This window comes from Sorex fumeus, unplaced genomic scaffold, assembly GCF_029834395.1.
Source record: "Sorex fumeus unplaced genomic scaffold, SorFum_2.1 ptg000046l, whole genome shotgun sequence".
NCBI lineage: Eukaryota > Metazoa > Chordata > Mammalia > Eulipotyphla > Soricidae > Sorex > Sorex fumeus.
In genome coordinates, this window is record NW_026606103.1 from 9,213,421 (window position 1) to 9,232,145 (window position 18,725).

An 18,725-nucleotide genomic window follows, 5' to 3' on the forward strand; every position below is an offset into this window, starting at 1 on the left:
AAATATAGAATAGTGGTTGGTGAGAGAGTATATGGTTAAGGTACTTGCCTTGGCACACATCTAACTTAGATCAATCCCTGGCGCCACATACAGTCCCATGAATGCCACCAGGAGTCACTCAAGCAAGAGCCGTGAATAGCTTCTGTCGGCCTCCCTCAAAAATAAATCATATTAAAAAACATTTGCAGGGCTGGAGCAATAGCACAGCAGGTAGGACATTTGCCTTGCATGCGGCCAACCCAGGTTCGATTCCCAGCATCCCATATGATCCCCTGAGCACCGCCAGGGGTAATTCCAGATTGCAGCGCCAGGAGTAACCCCTGTGCATCCCCTGGTATGACCCAAGAAGCCAAAAAAAAAAAATTTTTTTTTGAAAATAATAAAAATAAGTGATATATAAAGTTATAAAATATGAGAAATACTGATCCAGCTTGGTTTTTTTCCTTTGGGGAGGTGCTTAGGGCTCACTCCTGGTTCTGCACTTCGGAATCTCTTCTGGCAGTGTCAGGGATGCTGGGGATTAGACTCGGATTCGCCGCATGCATGGCAGGCACCCTATCCATTAAGAGTCCTCCATTTTTCCTGTTTTGTTTTGTTTTTAAACCATAGTCCAAATGAGTAATCCTACTGTTTTTTAAGTTCTTAATGCCTTTCCTTACTTTTAGAACTTTATCTTTTTCAGGTGCTTCTAATTTGGAATATAGCCAAAAATTTCTAGCCTGAGTGGTGAATGATCAGTTGGATAAGGCTAATTAAGTCCAATGTTAATCAATATTGACTTTTCACATTACTTAAAACTGGGTTTTAGGGAATTTGTAATATAAAATTGAACATATAATCTGAACTATGTATAAAACCATCAGAAGCACTTGTATTGGAAAACATTAACCCATATATTTTAAGTATGATTTGTTTGAATTATCCACATCACATGATTTTTGTTCTGAGCATTGTATTTTTGGCTACTACTATGGAGAGAGACTCAGAATTAATAGTTCCTTTTAACAATTGAGCCCTTAACTAAACTTTAATAGTCTAACCAGAATGAATTAGATGACTCATAGAATCTCACTTATTCTGTAACATAATTTACTTCCAAGTGACATAATTACATAGAAGGGCAAAAATGGAAGTTTTCACTCATGGCTCACAACCTTTCTGTAGACTGTTGTCAGCCTGTGGTGCATTTCTGAAAGCAGTTATTAAAGCGGTGGGAAGGGGTTGGAATGTTTTCTATAAATAACTGATCAGTGATCACTTAAATGGAGGAAATAAATCCTCTTTGACGCCATGTTGTTTCAGGGATTGGACTGTGTAAAAACTATTGAAGAATTGGCAAGAGTCCTCAAAAAACATTCAGGTACTTTTATGAGCTTTTCTAAAAATAGTCTTTTTTACAGCTTTCTGCATTCAGAATTTACTAGTGCTAGTGATCGGTGTTGTGACTCATGTATAGATATTTGCTGCTTGGCAATATCAGTGTCTTGGTTTTTAAGTCACACCTTGGTGGTACGTGGGCCACTCCTAGCGCAGTGCTCAGGGAAAACTGTGCAGTGATGGAGATCAAACCCTGTCCTATATGTAGATCATGAACTCTAGCCCCTTCATCTTTCTCTGTAACCCCAGTTTGGTGTCTTTAAAATATTTTGGTACATCAAGTTGCTGATAATTCGCATGTCTAATGTTACTAACTTCAGTCTTATTTCTAGGCAGAGCACCTATCTTAGAGGCTAGATATTTTGAAAGTTTTTAAAATAATTTTTACCTTATTGGTTACTACCAAATTTAGTATAGTGGTATAAAAGCACTGTGCCAGCATGAAATACCAGAACGTTGCTGACTTCTGTGTACGCACTCAGATCATCATCTGTAGTGGGAGTAACCTTACAGCTTCTAGGGTTAGAAGGCACTTGCTGAGTATTCCTTGCCTTTTCTAAAGGGTGTGTTGGACTTCGGATTCTCATGCAGATCTAAGTTCTAAACCTATTGTGTAGCTGCCCTCTGTGTAACACCACTTTCCTTTTAAGAAGACACTCCCTTGGGGGCTGGAGAGATAGCACAGGGGGTAGGGCGTTTGCCTTGCACGCGGCCGACCCGGGTTTGATTTCCAGCATCTCATATGGTCCCCTGAGCACCGCCAGGAGTAACTCCTGAGTGCAAAGCCAGAGGAACCCCTGTGCATCACTGGGTGTGACCCAAAAAAGAAAAAAAAAAAAGACACTCCCAATCTCAAAACTCCATTTGGACTCATCGTTTGAGTCTGTTAGGGCTTAGGGGCAGCCACATGCAAGGGAAATGCCTTCATCCTTGTACAAGCTCTCTTGCCCCCCCTGAACTCATCTTTCTCTTTACTTCCTCCCTCTGCCATCCTATCAAACTGGCCTTCTGAATGCTTTGTCTGTCTTGTTCCTTTTTTTCAGGGACCATTCCCAGAGGTGCAGAGGCGAGGGTGGGGACATGGTGATGCTTCTGCACACCGCCTGGTGCTGGAGATCTTGGCTTATCAAGCATGCCCTGCACTGGGCTCAGAGTCTGCTTTCTTAGTTGGTTTTATTGAAATGGGCGAACTGATCATGAGCCTTGGTGGTGTTTCGCAATATGGGTGCTGCTGCCCTCCTTGGGCACTGCCACAGTGCAGGGAAGGTGCATTCAGGGTTCTTTCTGTTTACTCCCTTAAAGGAAATCTGCAGGGACTGCTTAGGGGTGTTTTTCTTTTTCTGGGGGAAATTAAAAACTAATCTATGCAGTTGTTATGTTGGGAGTTGGTAGTGGAGTTGAACAGGAGGGGTGTTGGGGTCCTTGGGGGAGAGAGGGGGTACATTGGTGATGATGTGGTGGTGGAATTACGTGCATAAGGAACCTACATGAACAGGATTTTAAATACCAGTATCAATCAAAACATTAATTAAAATAAAGGTCTGTGTTTGTTTTAAAAAACAGGTTAGTAGGCCAAATAAGTTTGGACAGCTCGGTCCAGAGTATCGGCCCAGGTTCAGAGTTAGAACAGAGGTCAGTAGAAGCTTGGACTCTGTCATGCCTAGATTGAGTCCCATTTCCTATAGCTGCATATTCCTACACAAGTTTATGTCTCTTCAGTTTCCTCAACTACTGGGTGGAGAGTGAGAATTTAGGAAACATGAAACAAGGATATTAGGTGCGCCAGAAACTGTTGCTTTATCTCCTACAGCTTTGTCTCTGGTCAGCCCTACCTGCATTCGCTGGACCATTTATCTAGAGATTATCCACATTCCCCTGCTGCCGGCATAGTGAAGGCCCAGGTCCTTCTTCCTGCTCACCACTGTCGAGTGGGGAGCAAGGGGACCACCCTGAGGGAAACCTGCCCCTCCGCGCACTCCTCAGACATGGGGAAACGCCTGGGCTGGGGCAGAACTGTCGGTGCTGTGAGGTAGCCATTACGGGACAGCCGTCAGGCCACACCTGGAGCACTTTTCCTGTGCAGTGCAGGTCCTCAGCTGCCCTCAGCCTGGGCTGAAGCTAGGAATCTCCTCTAAGGAAAGAAGAGTCGGTCCACATCACTACAGTTTTGCAAGGAATAGTGTCCCTACAGAAAAGAATTGCAGGAGACAAAACACAGAATGGTTTCATTTAAAGACATTTACTCGATGAAAGGTGAGGCAGGAGAAAGACTTGTGTTTAAGAGAGCCAGGGCTTCTGCGGGATAAGTGGCTTTGGGGAGCAGGTTCTCTGGATTTTCTCCAAATTTTCTCCAGATTTTCTCCAGATTGCCGTGGGCCAGTGTTCTCTGCAGGCAGAGAATTCTGGTTCTTGTTACAAGGAAGTTGCCCTGGACTCTTGGTGGCCCTTTTCTAGCCCAGCCATGACTGTAGGTTCTCTTGAAGCACCTCCTTTTCTGAGAGGTCCACCCTTCTTTGGGTGGTGCCTCAGTTTCTCCATCTCTGAACAGTTCAGTATCTGCATCTCAAAGGGATGTAGTCCTTATGAGTAAGGTCATTTCTTTTTAGTTTTCTTATTTCCCCGAAAAACTTGCTACCTGCCAGCCCTGCTTTTCTGACCTCGGTCCTCTGTCTCTCGGTCACCTGGAACAGTGTCTTATAGGTGTGCTCGCTGGTGGCTCCCCTCGGCCTCAGTGCAGTTTCATCATATCTCACTCTTCCTTTCCTAGAATCCACCCTTTAGTCTATGGTCTGAAGGAAACCATTTCCCCTAGCACGCTGCCTCAGGCTCCTGCTCTCCATGGACAGTTTGCCTCAGTAAACACCCTCAGCTTACCTATTTCGCAGGTTTCTCCTTTTTCAAAGCCTAGCCGAAGCAGTTTCCTCATTTTCCAAAGCCTCGCTAAGGCAGTTGACTCCTCCACAAGTGAAGCTGATTCCTTTTTAACTACTAGCTTTGTGGTGATTAACTTCTTTAAAAAAAATTTTTTTTCACTGAATCACCATGAGATTCAGTTACAAAGTTGTTCAGATTGAGTTTCCTCATACAGCATTCCAACACCTGTCTCTTCAGCAGTGCACATTTCCTACCAGCATTCCTGGTTTCCTTCCTACCTCCATGGCAGACGCTTCCTCTCGCCCCGTTCCCTTTTCCTTTAGGCACCATGGTTTACAGTTCTGTTATTGAAAAGTTACCATGCGTATCACTACTTGTCCAGTGATCACTTCCCACTGTTGCTGTCACAGTGGTCCCTTTTCTGGCTTAACTGCCCCTTCACCCCACTTCCCCCATTTATGGCACGCTTCTTACCATGGGCAGATTTCCCCTGGCCCTCTTCTTTAGTCTTTGGGTATTACTCTCATACTGTGAGGTGGCTGTTGTTGTGAGGAGTCTGTGACTGTCCTAGTAGGCCTGTGGAGAGCACAGGGTCCACAGTACTGACTAGCTGGCTCCTGTTTGATACTTACAGATGGACAGTCCTTCACCCTGCATGGGCAAGCATAGGACCCAGGGAGTTCTTTCAGGGCAGGTGCTGTCTAATTGATGGTTGGGTTTTTTTGGTGGGTGAATAGGGAAAAATGCACCCGTGGTGCTTAAGGATCATTCCCAGCAGTGCTGGGGGACCATCTGCAGTCCCAGCATAACACTGGGGTCAGTCACATGCAAGGCAAGCACCTTAAGCCCATATGATATCTCTGGCCTCCTGTACGTGAAAGGTTAATGTGTTTAATAGTTGTAAATAGTCCAGAAGGACTTTCCCAGGTAAACAGTTCTCTAGTCCTAGCGCCTTTAAGTGAAAAGCATTTACCTCATGTTATGGCAGAGCTTGAACTTAAAAGTTACTTAATGCTGCTGTATTCAGTGATATTGTCTATTTCCTAAATAGGTCTAAGGAACATTTTGCCTATTACAACAGCAAAGGTCCCAATTGTAAAGTTCTTCCATTTGAGAAGTGGTTTGGAAGTGGACATCAGTTTGTATAATACATTGGTAAGATTTTCTTTTCTTCTGATTGGGGGGTGGGGAGGTTAAGGAAAAAAGAGTTTTTAACATTTTATTCACTAAGGTACTCTCATTTTACTCGTTCCCTAAATTATTGGATTGCTGTCGCTTCTCTGACAGTGTTCTGAAACGGGGAGTAGTATTGTTCCCAACATTGCTTGCTTTTTCTCTATGCCCATTCCAGATTACACGTCTTGGTCTTGACCCTACACCCCTTTTGTCCAGTGTCCCAAGTTACTGTTGTGATGTCTGAGGTTGGAGTCTATCACCTGAGACCTTTGTTGGGGCCTGCTGTTATGTAGTGTCCCTGGCCCTCTCTCAGGCTGTTCCAGTACCTCCCTGTCCCCTTGACTGTTCTCGTCTGCAGCCATAGCTATAGCCCTGTGTGTGTGTGTGTGTGTGTGTGTGTGTGTGTGTGTGTGTGTGTGTGTGTGTAGACCTCTGCTGTCCGGCACCTCTTTTTTATTCCTCACTGCTGCCTACCTTCAGCTATCCCATGACCTCTTTTGACTAGGTAACTGGGTAACTTTCAGAGGGAAGATCTTTAATGACAAGTTTAATTAACTAGTTTTCCAGGCAACACCACAGCTTAGTTAAATAAAATTCTCAGTTGATTTTAAAGATTTTTGTGAGGACAGGGTGGGAGGGAGGCACCCTCAGTGGTGCTTAGATTCTATTTCTGACTTGAGCTCAGGGATCACTACTGGCCATGTGGAGTGCCTGGGATCAAACCCCAGGTTGATACAAGGATGGAAAGTTTCCTATCCACTGTACTGTATCTCTTTCCCCTAAAAGCAGTTTATGAATGGACAGTTTTTGTTTAACATGAAGGATTGCAGGGGCTGAAAGAGGGTGAACTAGCAGAAGAGGAAATTATTAGGCCAGACAAACCAACTGTGGGAAGTGGAGCGGCATGTTTTCCAATCTTCATTTGAGGATTATTGGACTAGAGCAGTAATGCAGTACAGGACACCTGTCTTGCATGAGGCCAGCCCAGGTTTGATCCCAGGCACCCTGAGTGTTCCCCCAAGTCCTGCTGGGACCTGAGAGCAAAGACTGGAGTAAGCCCACCAGTTGTGGCTCAAAAACCAGGGAAAATATCAATAAAATCAATTGAAGTCAGTGTCAATCACTTTTATTTTTGTAGCGTATATATGTATGCCTTTGTTCACTTGTCTGGTTTGTTTCAGAACTTTTAGTACTTCCTTATCCCCTTAAGGCATTTATTTAAATTTTAAATGCATTGGGAGACTCATACCTGTGTATAATTAACTGATTATTATGGGAATCGTAAGATAAGATATTAGCATTCTTAGTTATTTAGTCAGTTAATGATGTTTGTCTTGTCAGAAAATATCAGGGTTTTCTAAATGTCTTTCTATTGAGATAAATCACATTGTAATCTCAGAATTTTCCAGTTTAAGCCTTTTCATATTGATGTTCTTGGGGTATGTAATTAATTTCCTTTTTAACAGGCTCTTCATAATACAAGACTTTTATCTGCTTATTCAGCCATTGATCCCAGGGTGAAATATTTGTGCTACACCATGAAAGTATTTACAAAGGTGAATATGCTTGATGTTGTTTATCAGGAAATCTTAACTGCATTTTCAATTTTTGTTGAAAACGTGTTTGTGTATTGTGAAAAACTAGAGCCATGTCAAATGCTTCTGTGAACTCTTGGGGACACTCGCCTCAGCAAGCAGAAGCATTATATGATGATATATGTGAAGCTGATAATCCCACTGCTTTGTTGGGCTTAGCGGTTATATCTTGTTTATTTGATGTTCTTTTGAGTTTATTTTTTATTGGCATGTTTCAGCATTCTAAGATAAAACCTTTATTAGTCCTCTATATCAGCACCTTACTGTCGTAGTAGTATGGCTACAAACTTAGTGGCGAACAGTTCAAGTGGTGTCTGTCTACAAATGATTTTCCTTTATTCCTTTCCCCCTTCCCTGTAGATGTGTGACATTGGTGATGCGTCTCGGGGTAGCTTGTCATCCTACGCCTACACGCTTATGGTGCTGTATTTTCTCCAGCAGCGGAGCTCACCAGTCATCCCTGTCCTTCAAGAGGTACTGGTGAAAGCAAGGTCTCTCACAGAGAAAACCGGGCTTTCTCTGAACGCTCTTCCTCCCCTGAAATTCTGTGGTCTATAGTTGACTTTTTATCTTTCGCCCCTCCAGTAAGTCTTCTCCCCAACCTACTCTTGAGATGACTTTAGTTCTGTTGTCAGTATACATGAGTTTGTCTCTATTTCGTTTTAACTGTTCATCAGTTTTATATCATTGCATTATGTACATGGATGAAATCGCCCAATACTTGGCTTCTCTCTTTTCACTTATTTCTCTTTACATTATCCCCTTGCACTCCGTCCATTTTGCTTAATGATAAAAATTAATTTTTTTTCAATAGCTGAGTCGTATTCCATTGTATTCATTTGCCACAACTCTATCTGCTCCTCTGCATTTTAGATGCTTTAACGCTGCAATAAACATTGGGCATTTGTCTGGATCGTATGGCTGCTCTCTCAAGCTTCATGAGGGAGCTTCAAAGTGCTCTGTGCAATGCCACACCAGTTCTCATTCTCTTCAGCAGTGCTTGAGAGTAGGTTTTTCTTCATTCACTCCAACATTTAATGTTGATTTTGGTATAAGCCGTTCTCAAAGATGTTTAGTGTTTTCTTAGACATAATTTGTACTTACCTGATGATCAGTGATGCTTAAGCATTTTTTAAAAATTATTTCGGGCACTGCAATTTACAGTACTGGGAATGATAGGGTTTCCTGCATAAGACATTTCAGCGCCCTTCACAAGTGTCCTAACTCCCGTTACCATTGTCCCATTGTTTTTCCAGCCCCCCCCCCTCCCCATGGTAGCCTCTTGCTGAGGACCAGCTCTTAGTTTCTGTTGCCTTTGGGCATTTGTTATTTCCTTACTGTATTTTTTTTTATATCTCATACTTATGGAAGGTCATTCTGTGTCTGTTTATCTCCTAACTTCACTCAGAATTGTTCTATATGCTATCAACTATCTTCTATGTCTTGCATCTTCTTTGGAGAAACTCTCCCCTGGCCAGGGATGAGGCTGAGTGGTGGAGCACTTTCCTTGCATGAAAGATGTCCTGGGCTTCATTCCCAGCACCAACAGAAAAATAAAGTGTTGGCGAGATGTTGATTCCAGTCTTAGGCATGTTTTAAATTAGGTTGGGTTATAGATTTCTTGTAGTTGAGTGTGGTAAATCTTACATAACATACATAAGATTTATAATGTGGAAAGCATCTTCTCGTTCAGTAGACTATCTTTTTGTTTAGTTTAACTTTTTTGGTAAACAGAAATGTTTCAGTTTAATGTAGTCCCACCTTGCTTTTCATTCTTACACTGTTGAAGTTGAATTCCCAAAGCACCTATAATGCTAATAACATGGAATATTTCACCTTTATTGTTATTTATATATTTTGGATTTATATGTTTTTGATCTTACATCTGTCTTTAGTCCAATTTGAATTTAATATTCTGCTTGAATTTTTTCTTCTCCTTTGTTTTTTGGGCCACTCCCTGCTGTTGTCAGGGCTTTCTGCCAGCACAGCCAAAACTCCTGACAGTATTCAGGGGATCTTACATGGTGCTGGGGATTGACAGAGGTCTTCCACCAGTGCTTCCTATACTAGCCCAAGAGACCATTTTGCCTGAGTTTCTGTAGCAATCCATTTCATTCCTTTTCAATGTCGCTGTCCAGTTTTCAGTTTTCTCAGCACCCTTTGTTGAGGAACCTCTTTCTCCTTTGGGTGTTCTCTGACCCTTTTGGTTGGATGGGCAGAAACTTTTCATTTGTTCACATTTCAGCCATATTGATTCCTTCTAATTATGCACATAGAATGTCTTGAATGTCTTACCATCTCTTATCTTGTTTTTGTCTTTTAGCAATATCTGATAGCTTTTACTCTCCAAGTCTTTCACCTCTTGTTAAATTTATTCCAAAGTGTTTGATTCTTTTTGATGGAGTTGTGCATGATATTGCTTTCTTAAAGTTTTTAAGTTTATAAATTCTTTTACCTTTAAGCTTTTGTTACTTGCATATAGGAATGCAACAGATGCTTTGGGTAGTGATATTGAAACCAAGTACTTTGCTGTATCATAGTTTCTAGTAGCTTCTTAATGAGCTATATACATATATATGCATATATACACATACATGCAAACATGCATGTGTGTACACATATACGTATGTATGTATATACACGCATGTGTATACACATATATACATATATACCCATACAAGCATGCGTGTACACATATACATATACACACACATACACATAATGATAGTTCCCCTTTGCTGATCAAGATTCCATTTATTATTGTCTTATTACTGTAGCTAAAACATCTAATAATAAATAAAATGAAACTTATGAAAAACTGTTCCTAAAATTAAAAAAAGAAAATTTAGTTTTTTTATTGGGTGCAGTATTAGTCATAGGTATATAGTATTTACCCATATACTAAAATGTATGGCCTTAATTATGCTGAGATATGGACCTCCTGTCTCTATTTTCTTGAGTTTACCTAAGTGAAGGGCTGGAGCAATAGCACAGCGGGTAGGGTGTTTGCCTTGCACGCAGCCAACATGGCCGACCCAAGTTCGATTCCTCTGCCCCTCTCGGAGAGCCCGGCAAGCTACCGAGAGTATTCGATATGCCAGACACAGTAACAACAAAGTCTCCAATGGAGACGTTACTGGGCCCGCTCGAGCAAATCGACGAACAACGGGAAGGCCTTTACCTTTACCTTTACCTTTACCTTACCTAAGTGAATGCTTCCTCATTCTCTTTTTCAAAATATAATTTTTGTCTTTTATTGATAATAGTTTATTCTGTGAATTGGTACCCATGGGTTAAGCCATCTTTATGTGCCTGGAAACATATTCAGCTAGTCTTGAATCTGATCCTCTTGATATGCTATTGAATTACATTTGCTAGTGCTTGGTTTAGGTTTTTCATGTCTGTCAGAGACATTGATCTGCAGTTTCCTTTCTGTGCGTGTTACTCTTGTCTAGTCTTAAGCAAGATAAAGTGAGCCTTAGCACATGCCTTTCGAGTTAACTCTTCATCATTTTTGAGGAGAACAAGATCTAGGTATAAATTTTTATTTTGTTTAAACAGTAAAAGTAACTGTTAACGTCATCTGGTCCAAGACTTTTCTTTTGAGAGCTTTTTTATTACTGTTTATGTTTTTATACCTTGATAGTTCAGGTTTTCTATTTCTTATCTACTTAGTTGATCTAAAACTGAATCATTTCTTCTGGTTTTCATATTTGTTGACTTAGTTGTTCTTAGTAGCCTCTATTCCTTTATATTTCTATAGTATCTGTTGTATTTTCTCTTTCATTTGGGTTTTATTTATTAGAGTTTCTCTCATTATAAGCCTAGATAAAGGTTTATCCATTTTATTTGTCTTTCAAAAAAACAGCTCTTATCTATAGTTAAAGTTATAATGCTTTTCCTACGAGTTATTGTATCAATGCCTTAAGTTTGTAATACATACTAATAGTTTAAAAATTAATTTCAGATATACAAAGGTGAAAAGAAACCTGAAATATTTGTTGATGGCTGGAATATTTATTTTTTTGATCAAATAGATGAACTGGTACGTATTTTTAAGAGTAAAGGCTTTTTTAAATCTTGACAAAAAGTTAGCTATATTATGCTCTGGTGTAGGTGAACAAATTATATTAGTACTTGTTACATCTATTTAAATAATAAAAACGATTATGTACAGATCTTTCCTTTGAGGTTGAAAACATTTTTATTGAGCCAGGTGAGTTTTTAGTAACTATGTCCAGGATTTCTTTAATGCCTGATAATTCCAAATCTTTATTCTAAATGAAGAAATAATTAATCTGTGATTTTCTACAAAGAATTTGGAAACACTTACTTTGAGTTAACCAGTACATCATTCAAGGCTCATGGTCAAATTTATGTAAGAGTCTTCCAGATTACATGTATTCTAAAGTTTGACATTTAAAGCCCTAAGCGTTTCCCTATCTCCAAGTCATTGAGTAGACATTTATAATTAACAAAGTTATAAATGGTATTTTAAAATAAGAATCAAATAATTAGAATTTGGACTTATTTCTTAACTGAATAGAAGTAAGTCTAAATTCACTCCCTAAGATAAAAATGAGCATTAACCAATTAAGACTTCATTATATAAAGAAAGCATGATATTTCTTATTCCTTGTACTTTTAGCCTACCTATTGGCCAGAATATGGAAAAAATACAGAATCTGTTGGTCAGCTGTGGTTGGGCCTTCTTCGTTTCTACACAGAGGAATTTGATTTTAAAGAACATGTTATTAGCATCAGAAGAAAAAGCCTGCTTACAACATTTAAGAAACAGTGGACCTCAAAATACATTGTTATTGAAGGTACAGATAAAGCCAAACCTTAATTGAATATGTAGTCTGGACTCTTCAGAGCATCACCGCATCATCCTATACTCTTAGAGCATACTTTAAGGCAGTCCTTAGCTGCCGGCAATTGATAGAGCACTACATCTGTTTCTAGGGCACACATGTATTTACTTTTTTTTTTTCTTTCTTTTTGGGTCACACCCGGCGATGCACAGGTGTTACTCCTGGCTCTGCACTCAGGAATCACTTCTGGCGGTGCTCAGGGGACCATATGGGACGCTGGGAATCTAACCCAGGTCGACCACGTGCAAGGCAGATGCCCTACCCGCTGTGCTATTGCTCCAGCCCCACACACATGTATTTTCTTGTTGTGGTTTTGTTTGCAGGAGCTACACCTAGGATTTACTCCATGCTCTGCACTCACTCCTGGTGGTGCTCGGGGACCACATAGAATGCAGGAAATGGAATCTGGGTCTGCCATGTGCAAGGCGAGCACCCTGCCCTCTATACTATCACTCCTGCCCCTGTTTTTACTGTTCACGTTACTTTTGGATGAGCCATTACTAATGGACTAAACTTCAGAGTTTCCAGCTACCTGTTCTCAAAATGAGAAATCTTACTGGTCCTTATTATGTCTATAATACTGTAGTGCCTATAACTTTACAAAAATTAATGTTGTTGTCTCGCTGGTCAAGCAAACTAGCAAACATGTTTGCCTAGACACACATAAAAACGCCCAGAAGAGTGTATGTTTTTTATGCAGGAGGCCTGAGTTCCACCCCTGGCACTCGGGAGTTCCCTTAGCATCTCTGGGTTTGAAACAAAAACCTCTGAAAACAGCATGGTCAGACCTGCTAGGTAGGTAGCCTTCTCGTAGCAGTTATTAATGTAGGATAAAGTTGAGGGAATGGCCCTATGCTCCAGTTTCAATGTACAACCTGAATCCCAGGATGGCGCCCCAGTTACTCTGCAGAAGCATGACAGAGCTGCAAGGTGCCTCCGCATACCTCTGAATACCTCTGCTGTGTTCTTGAGATGAGTTCTCTTTGCGGAATATGTGTTTTGGCTTCAGGAACTAATTCCATATCTGCACAGTATTTAAAATCATCACTGTCACTGTCACTGTCCTCCCGTTGTTCATCGATTTTCTCGAGCGGGCCCAGTAACATCTCCATTGGAGACTTTGTTGTTGCTGTGTTTGGCATATCGAATACGTCACGGGGAGCTTGCCAGGCTTTGCCGTGCAGGCAAGATACTCTCAGTAGCTTTCCGGGCTCTCCGAGAGGGGCGGAGGAATCGAACTCGGGTCGGCCATGTTGGCTGCTTGCAAGGCAAATTGCCGTACCTGCTATGCTATCACTCCAGCCCTATTTAAAATCATATATTATCATATATTTGTGAATTTATTTAACATCATAAAAGTTTCAATTTATAAATAGTACTTTACCCTCATTTATTTCATTAATCACTATTCAGTTAGTGATTAATGATAAAGATAATGCTCATATCTTTGATATCAGCATTTTTAATAATTCCTACTATTATTTTATTACCTAACATATTCCAGATCACAACATAAGTACACTCATTTAAGAAATGTGAGTGTATATTTACAATAGCTAGAATCTGGAAGAACACTGAGTGCCCGAGAACAGATAACTGGTTAAAGAAACTTTGGTACATCTACACAATGGAGTAATATGTAGCTGTTAGAAAAGATCAAGTCATGAAATTTACATGCAAGTGGTACTACATGGAAAGTATCATGCTAAGTGAAATGAGTCAGAAAGAGAGGGACAGACATAGAAAGATTGCATTCATCTGGGGAATATAAAGTAACGAAATAGGAGACTAGTACCCAAGAATAGCCAAGATAAATACCAAGAGGTTTACTCCATGGCTTGGAGGCCAGCTGCACACACTAGGGGAAAAGGCAGCTTAGATGGAGAAGAGAGCACCAAGTAAAGGGTGTTGGGAGGATCCTCCCAAGATGAGAGATGCATGCTGAAAGTAGACTGTAGACCCAACATGATTGTCACTCAATGCCTCTTTTGCAAATCACAGCACCCAAAAGGAGAGAGAGAACAAAAGGGAATGCCCTGCCACAGAGGCGGGGTGGGATGGGAGGCTGGGGGGTGGGAGGGATGCTGGGACCCGTGGTGGTGGAGGATGGGTGCTGGTGGAGGGATGGGTACTCAATCATTGTATAACTGAAACCCAAGCACAAAAATTTGTAAGTCTACAACTGTACCTCATGGTGTTTCACTAATAAAAATTAAATAAATAAATAAAGATGGGCTTGCAATAAAAAAATAAAAATGTCAACAGAAGACATGTTGTAGATTCCAAGCTCAGTGCAGAGACAGTCCTTTAATGCTTTTCTTAGTGATAAAATACGTAATATTTTTCCCTGTGTAGAACATTTAGGTTAATAGTGGCATTTTGTAATCGATTATCTTATTTATTCTTGTTATTTTCCTTATTAGATCCCTTTGATTTGAATCATAATCTTGGAGCTGGATTATCAAGGAAAAGTAAGTTACCTTGTAGCTGTAACTCTTTTCCTTTTAGTTAGCCTCTTCCTTTCAGTCCATCTAATGAGTGCATGCTCTCTTTTATTCTCAGTGACAAATTTTATAATGAAAGCATTTATTAATGGTAGAAGAGTATTTGGTATTCCAGTGAAAGGATTTCCAAGGGACTGCCCATCAAAAATGGTAAGTGTCAAAAATAACAAAAGCCAATCCTCAAAACCTTTTTTAAGGGGCTGGAGCAGTAGCACAGTGGGTAGGGCGTTTGCCTTGCACGTGGCTGACCCAGGTTCAATTAGCATCCCATATGGTCCCCCGAGCACCGCCAGAAGTGATTCCTGAGTGCAAAGCCAGGAGTAACCCCTAAGCATCGCCGAGTGTAACCCAAAAAGCAAAAAAAAAAAAGAAAAAAAAAACAAAGCCTTTTTTTATGCACATACAACAATATTAGTTAATATGAATAGTCTGAAAGTCTGATGAGTCTAAACTCTAAACCCAATTTCTAAGCCTATTGATTGGGTACTGTGCTGGGCTGCTTCTGGCTTGGTGCTCAGAGGACCGTGCAGTGCTGAGTATCACACCCGACCTGTCACATGTGAGGCAAGTGCTCTGCCATTGACTCACATCCCCAGCCCTGGAAAATGTTATTTTCATTATTCTTTGTGGAGGTTTGGAGTTAGGAGTTTTCCCGGCAGTGTTCCATGGACTGTATGTCATGCTGGGAATTGAACTAAGGATGAGCCACTGCCTAACCATCGGTGTCTCTCTTCATCCCCCAAGCAAACCTTTTATAAACATTCTTGTTTTTGTTTTTGTTTTTGTTTTGAGACCATTAATTAGTAGAGGGAGAAATGGGAATAGAGTTTTTAGAAAATAATGATTTTGGTGCTGTTGCTTTTCTTCAGTGATGTGTAGAGAAGCGTTGCCATATCCCAGAACTCAGCTGCATGCCAGTTTCTGTCAAACATCTGGAGCTAGCTTAGGACTTTGCCCAGTTTTCTCTAGACAATTCTATCAGTGGAACTAGGAGCAAGCTACTACTGCCTGTGTTAGAGGGGATGGTTTGGTTTGGTTTGGTTTGGTTTGGTTTGGTTTGGATTGTTTTGGGAACATAACTGACTTTGCTTAGGCATTTTCCTGCTTCTATGCTCAGGGGTCATTCCTAGTGGTGTTTAGGGCACCATATTGAATGTCGAGGATTGAACCTGGTCATCATGCAAGGCAAGCTCTAGTCCCTGATTAACCTTTTTAAAGTAATAATTACTCTTGTTGTGGAAAGGGTTATGTGTATCTTTTTCTGATACATAAATGTGCTCAGGAGTGACTCATAGCTCTGTTGCGGATTGCTTCAGAGACCTCTGTGCTGGGGAGTGCACCTGGACCTCCTGCACACAAAGCGTGCACCCAACCTGTGGTGCTCTCTGGCTCTATACTCCTTCCATAAGCACTTTGCAAATGGGTTCACAGATACACTAAGTACTGGGCATTGCTGCACATTCTTCTAGACTACCGATTCTGTAATTTGTTCAAACAGACCACCTGGAAGCTTATAAAATGCATTCCTGATTCAGGAGTTCTGGAGTGCATCCAAGATTGCTTTTCCCCACAAGCTCTGAGGGGATGCTCAAGCTCCTGATTTTCACTCAGTTTTCATTGCAAAGAGGCTGAAGTCCAAATAATACTCTTTTTTTTTTCTGACCTATTTTTCCAGAGAGTATAACAGAATAAAGTGAGATTTTTCCCTCTGTAATTCGTGCGTGCAGATTCCCTGATTCTAAGTTCATTAGATTTTAATAGCCTATTTTTTTCTGAATGAAGCATTTGTAACTATTCTAAACTCCCGCTCAGTTCCAGGAAAGCAAACTCAGGGGTGTCTTATTTAGAAGTCAGCTGTTTCTTTGCTTTGCATTATTTGGTTTGGTTTTAGAAGCTCCCTCACAGTTGGGCAATGTCTGCATAATGAAAAGAAACAAGTATGAAATTTAAGAAAAACTCTTCTAAATGTTTTTAAATTTGGCATTCATCAGTATAAACGATATTGCTAAGAATAATACTATAGAGTAGAACTGGAGATGTGGCTTGATGCGAGAAACCTGCCTTGCATGTGAGGGCCCTGGCTCTGTCCTGGCTCCACACCGAGTGACAGTGCTTTGAGGTGGGAGATTCCTGTTCTGTACCATGTAAACCTTTGTGTTTTGTGCTCACATTGATAGTTCAGATATTTACATATAAAATTTTGTCTTTTACTAGGAGTACTTTTTTGATCCAGATGTGCTTACTGAAGGGGAGCTAGCCCCAAATGACAGATGTTGTCGAATCTGTGGGAAAATTGGACACTTCATGAAAGACTGTCCTATGAGGAGAAAGTAAGTCTCTGTCTAACAAGGGTACCTGTACTTTCAGAGCAGTCAGCAGTTGGTCTTCTTCATTAATGAAAAGGACACTTGATTCTCCTCAGGCTGTCCACTACACTAGAGTATGCACTGAGAGTAAACTGAATCTTCCTGGGATTCCTGCTACTAGAGTGTGCTGAGGGTAAGCCTTGGCACCTGTCCAGGTGTGAACCACCAGAGTAGCATGCCCACACTGGCATGTTCTTAATGGGCCTCCCAAGCAGTGCCCAGGAACTCTAGGGACCCCACCAGTAATTCTTGGCGAACGGAATTGTTGGTTCATTGCAAGACCCCTGATGGGATGCTGCTTGGTTCCTGCACTGCCAAGGGTCTCCGAGGTCACCCTTGGCAGTGCATGAGGTCTTCTGGGCTGCCCTGATGGTTTTCTGGAGACTGTTGAATTGAATTTAGGGTAGGCACGTGCTTGGCACATACCCTAACTGCTATACCAGCTTAACAGTTCCCAGTGACCTTCTTGTGGTTTGGGAGGAGTGGGTCAGGAGTGGTTGCTTGGGATGGACATGCTATTGTTTTGGGTGATAGAGGCGACTTTCAGTCAGTACATCCTTTGTGTGGATTCCTCTGGAGCCAGGCATCAGGCTGGAGCTCCAGTCTGTAAAGCATATTCTTCAGCCCTATCACGATCACGACCATCCTGTTGTTCGTCAATTGCCTCAAGCAGGCCCCAGTAACATCTCCTTCATCCTAGCCCAGAGATTCAAGGCTCTTTCAGGGTTAGGAGAATGAGACCCATCATTGTTACTGGTATTTGGCATATTGGGTACGCCACGGGGAGTTTGCCAGACTCTGCCGCGTGGGCAGGTTACATTTGATAACCTGCCAGTTTGTCCAAAGTAGGAATGAGATAATAAGATGCTTCCAGGATCTGGGTTTTATAGTCTCTGGGTCTTGGCCGTTGATGGGATTACACAGCGCCAGGGGGCCAGTTGGTGGGTGTGACCCCTACCTACTGGAATATGGAGGATCTGGGTGGAGGATCTTAGCCCCGATCCGAGCAGGCTTGGAGATCTCAACCCCGGAACCCGCATGCCTTTGTTCCTCTGCCAGTACTATAAAACCCAGATCCCGGAAGAGAACAGCGCAGTCTTCACCCCTTTGAGCTGGAAAAATTGTACAGGAGCTGAGGGGTTTGCATTTGCCTTGCATGCAGCTGATGCCAGTTTGATCCCTGGTACCACATATGAGCACTGATCTGAAACAAAACTAAACAAGATTGTTTTAAATATAGATGTGCCAGAAATCTGCATTGGATTAGATCCCTGCAGCTTGCCAAGTCATGGCTCCAAATCCTCGGGGCCCCGTATGTGTGCCAGATGTGATCGTGGCAGCATTGCTGTTGGAGCAGGCAGCCCTGCCTCTGTGCCTGGCATCAGGAGAGAGAGAGAAGAGGGAGGAGTAGGAGGAAGTCACTTCACTTCAAATGAGTCAGAAGCAGAGTCCAAAAGAGACGCTTCTAATCAGTACTAACATTCTAAGAACATATTACACCTTCTGTTGTTCCCTTGTGTTCCCCTTGACTTAAAGTTGTACCTCATTAGCTTCCAGTACCCAATAAAGAATGCTGAGTTGGAGGGCAAAGGGGACAGCTCCAAGGACGACCTTAGGACCCATAGCATGGTTGCCTCAGTACTGCAGGAGAGATTCCCAAGCACTGAAGTTTGTGGATCCCAGACAAGAGCAAGAATGCTGTTGGGCTAGAAAGGTTGTTCAGGAAAGGTCCCCACAGATCATTTGGGCTTCATAATACCGGAATCAAAGTGTTTAATTCCGTTTCTAATCAGGGAGTGACTCTAATTGTAAAAGATGGTATTTACGGCTCTAGACTAATTGTGAACATGAAAAACTATACTCTTTAGTCTTGGGGAGGCTTCTTAGTGGAGACTAGAGATGGACTTGAGTTTGATAAGTTCTTGCTTTTCCCTCATATACCTCCCATTTTTCCCTCAT

At 41.6% G+C, this 18,725-nt stretch overlaps 1 protein-coding gene across 4 annotated transcripts in view; it reads left to right on the forward strand.

The window, feature by feature from the left end:
- The window catches only part of TUT7 (terminal uridylyl transferase 7), a 72,876-nt gene that overhangs the window by 37,473 nt on the left and 16,678 nt on the right, over positions 1-18,725 (forward strand). For 3 of the 4 annotated variants that reach the window (XM_056122532.1, XM_056122533.1, XM_056122534.1), the window contains exons 17-25: positions 1,303-1,360; positions 5,303-5,406; positions 6,894-6,983; positions 7,383-7,496; positions 10,990-11,067; positions 11,671-11,848; positions 14,320-14,367; positions 14,459-14,550; positions 16,615-16,730. In XM_056122532.1, the coding sequence (XP_055978507.1) occupies positions 1,303-1,360; positions 5,303-5,406; positions 6,894-6,983; positions 7,383-7,496; positions 10,990-11,067; positions 11,671-11,848; positions 14,320-14,367; positions 14,459-14,550; positions 16,615-16,730 (878 nt within the window). The remainder of the gene's footprint in view (positions 1-1,302; positions 1,361-5,302; positions 5,407-6,893; positions 6,984-7,382; positions 7,497-10,989; positions 11,068-11,670; positions 11,849-14,319; positions 14,368-14,458; positions 14,551-16,614; positions 16,731-18,725) is intronic. The other variant, XM_056122535.1, reaches the window with a different exon arrangement.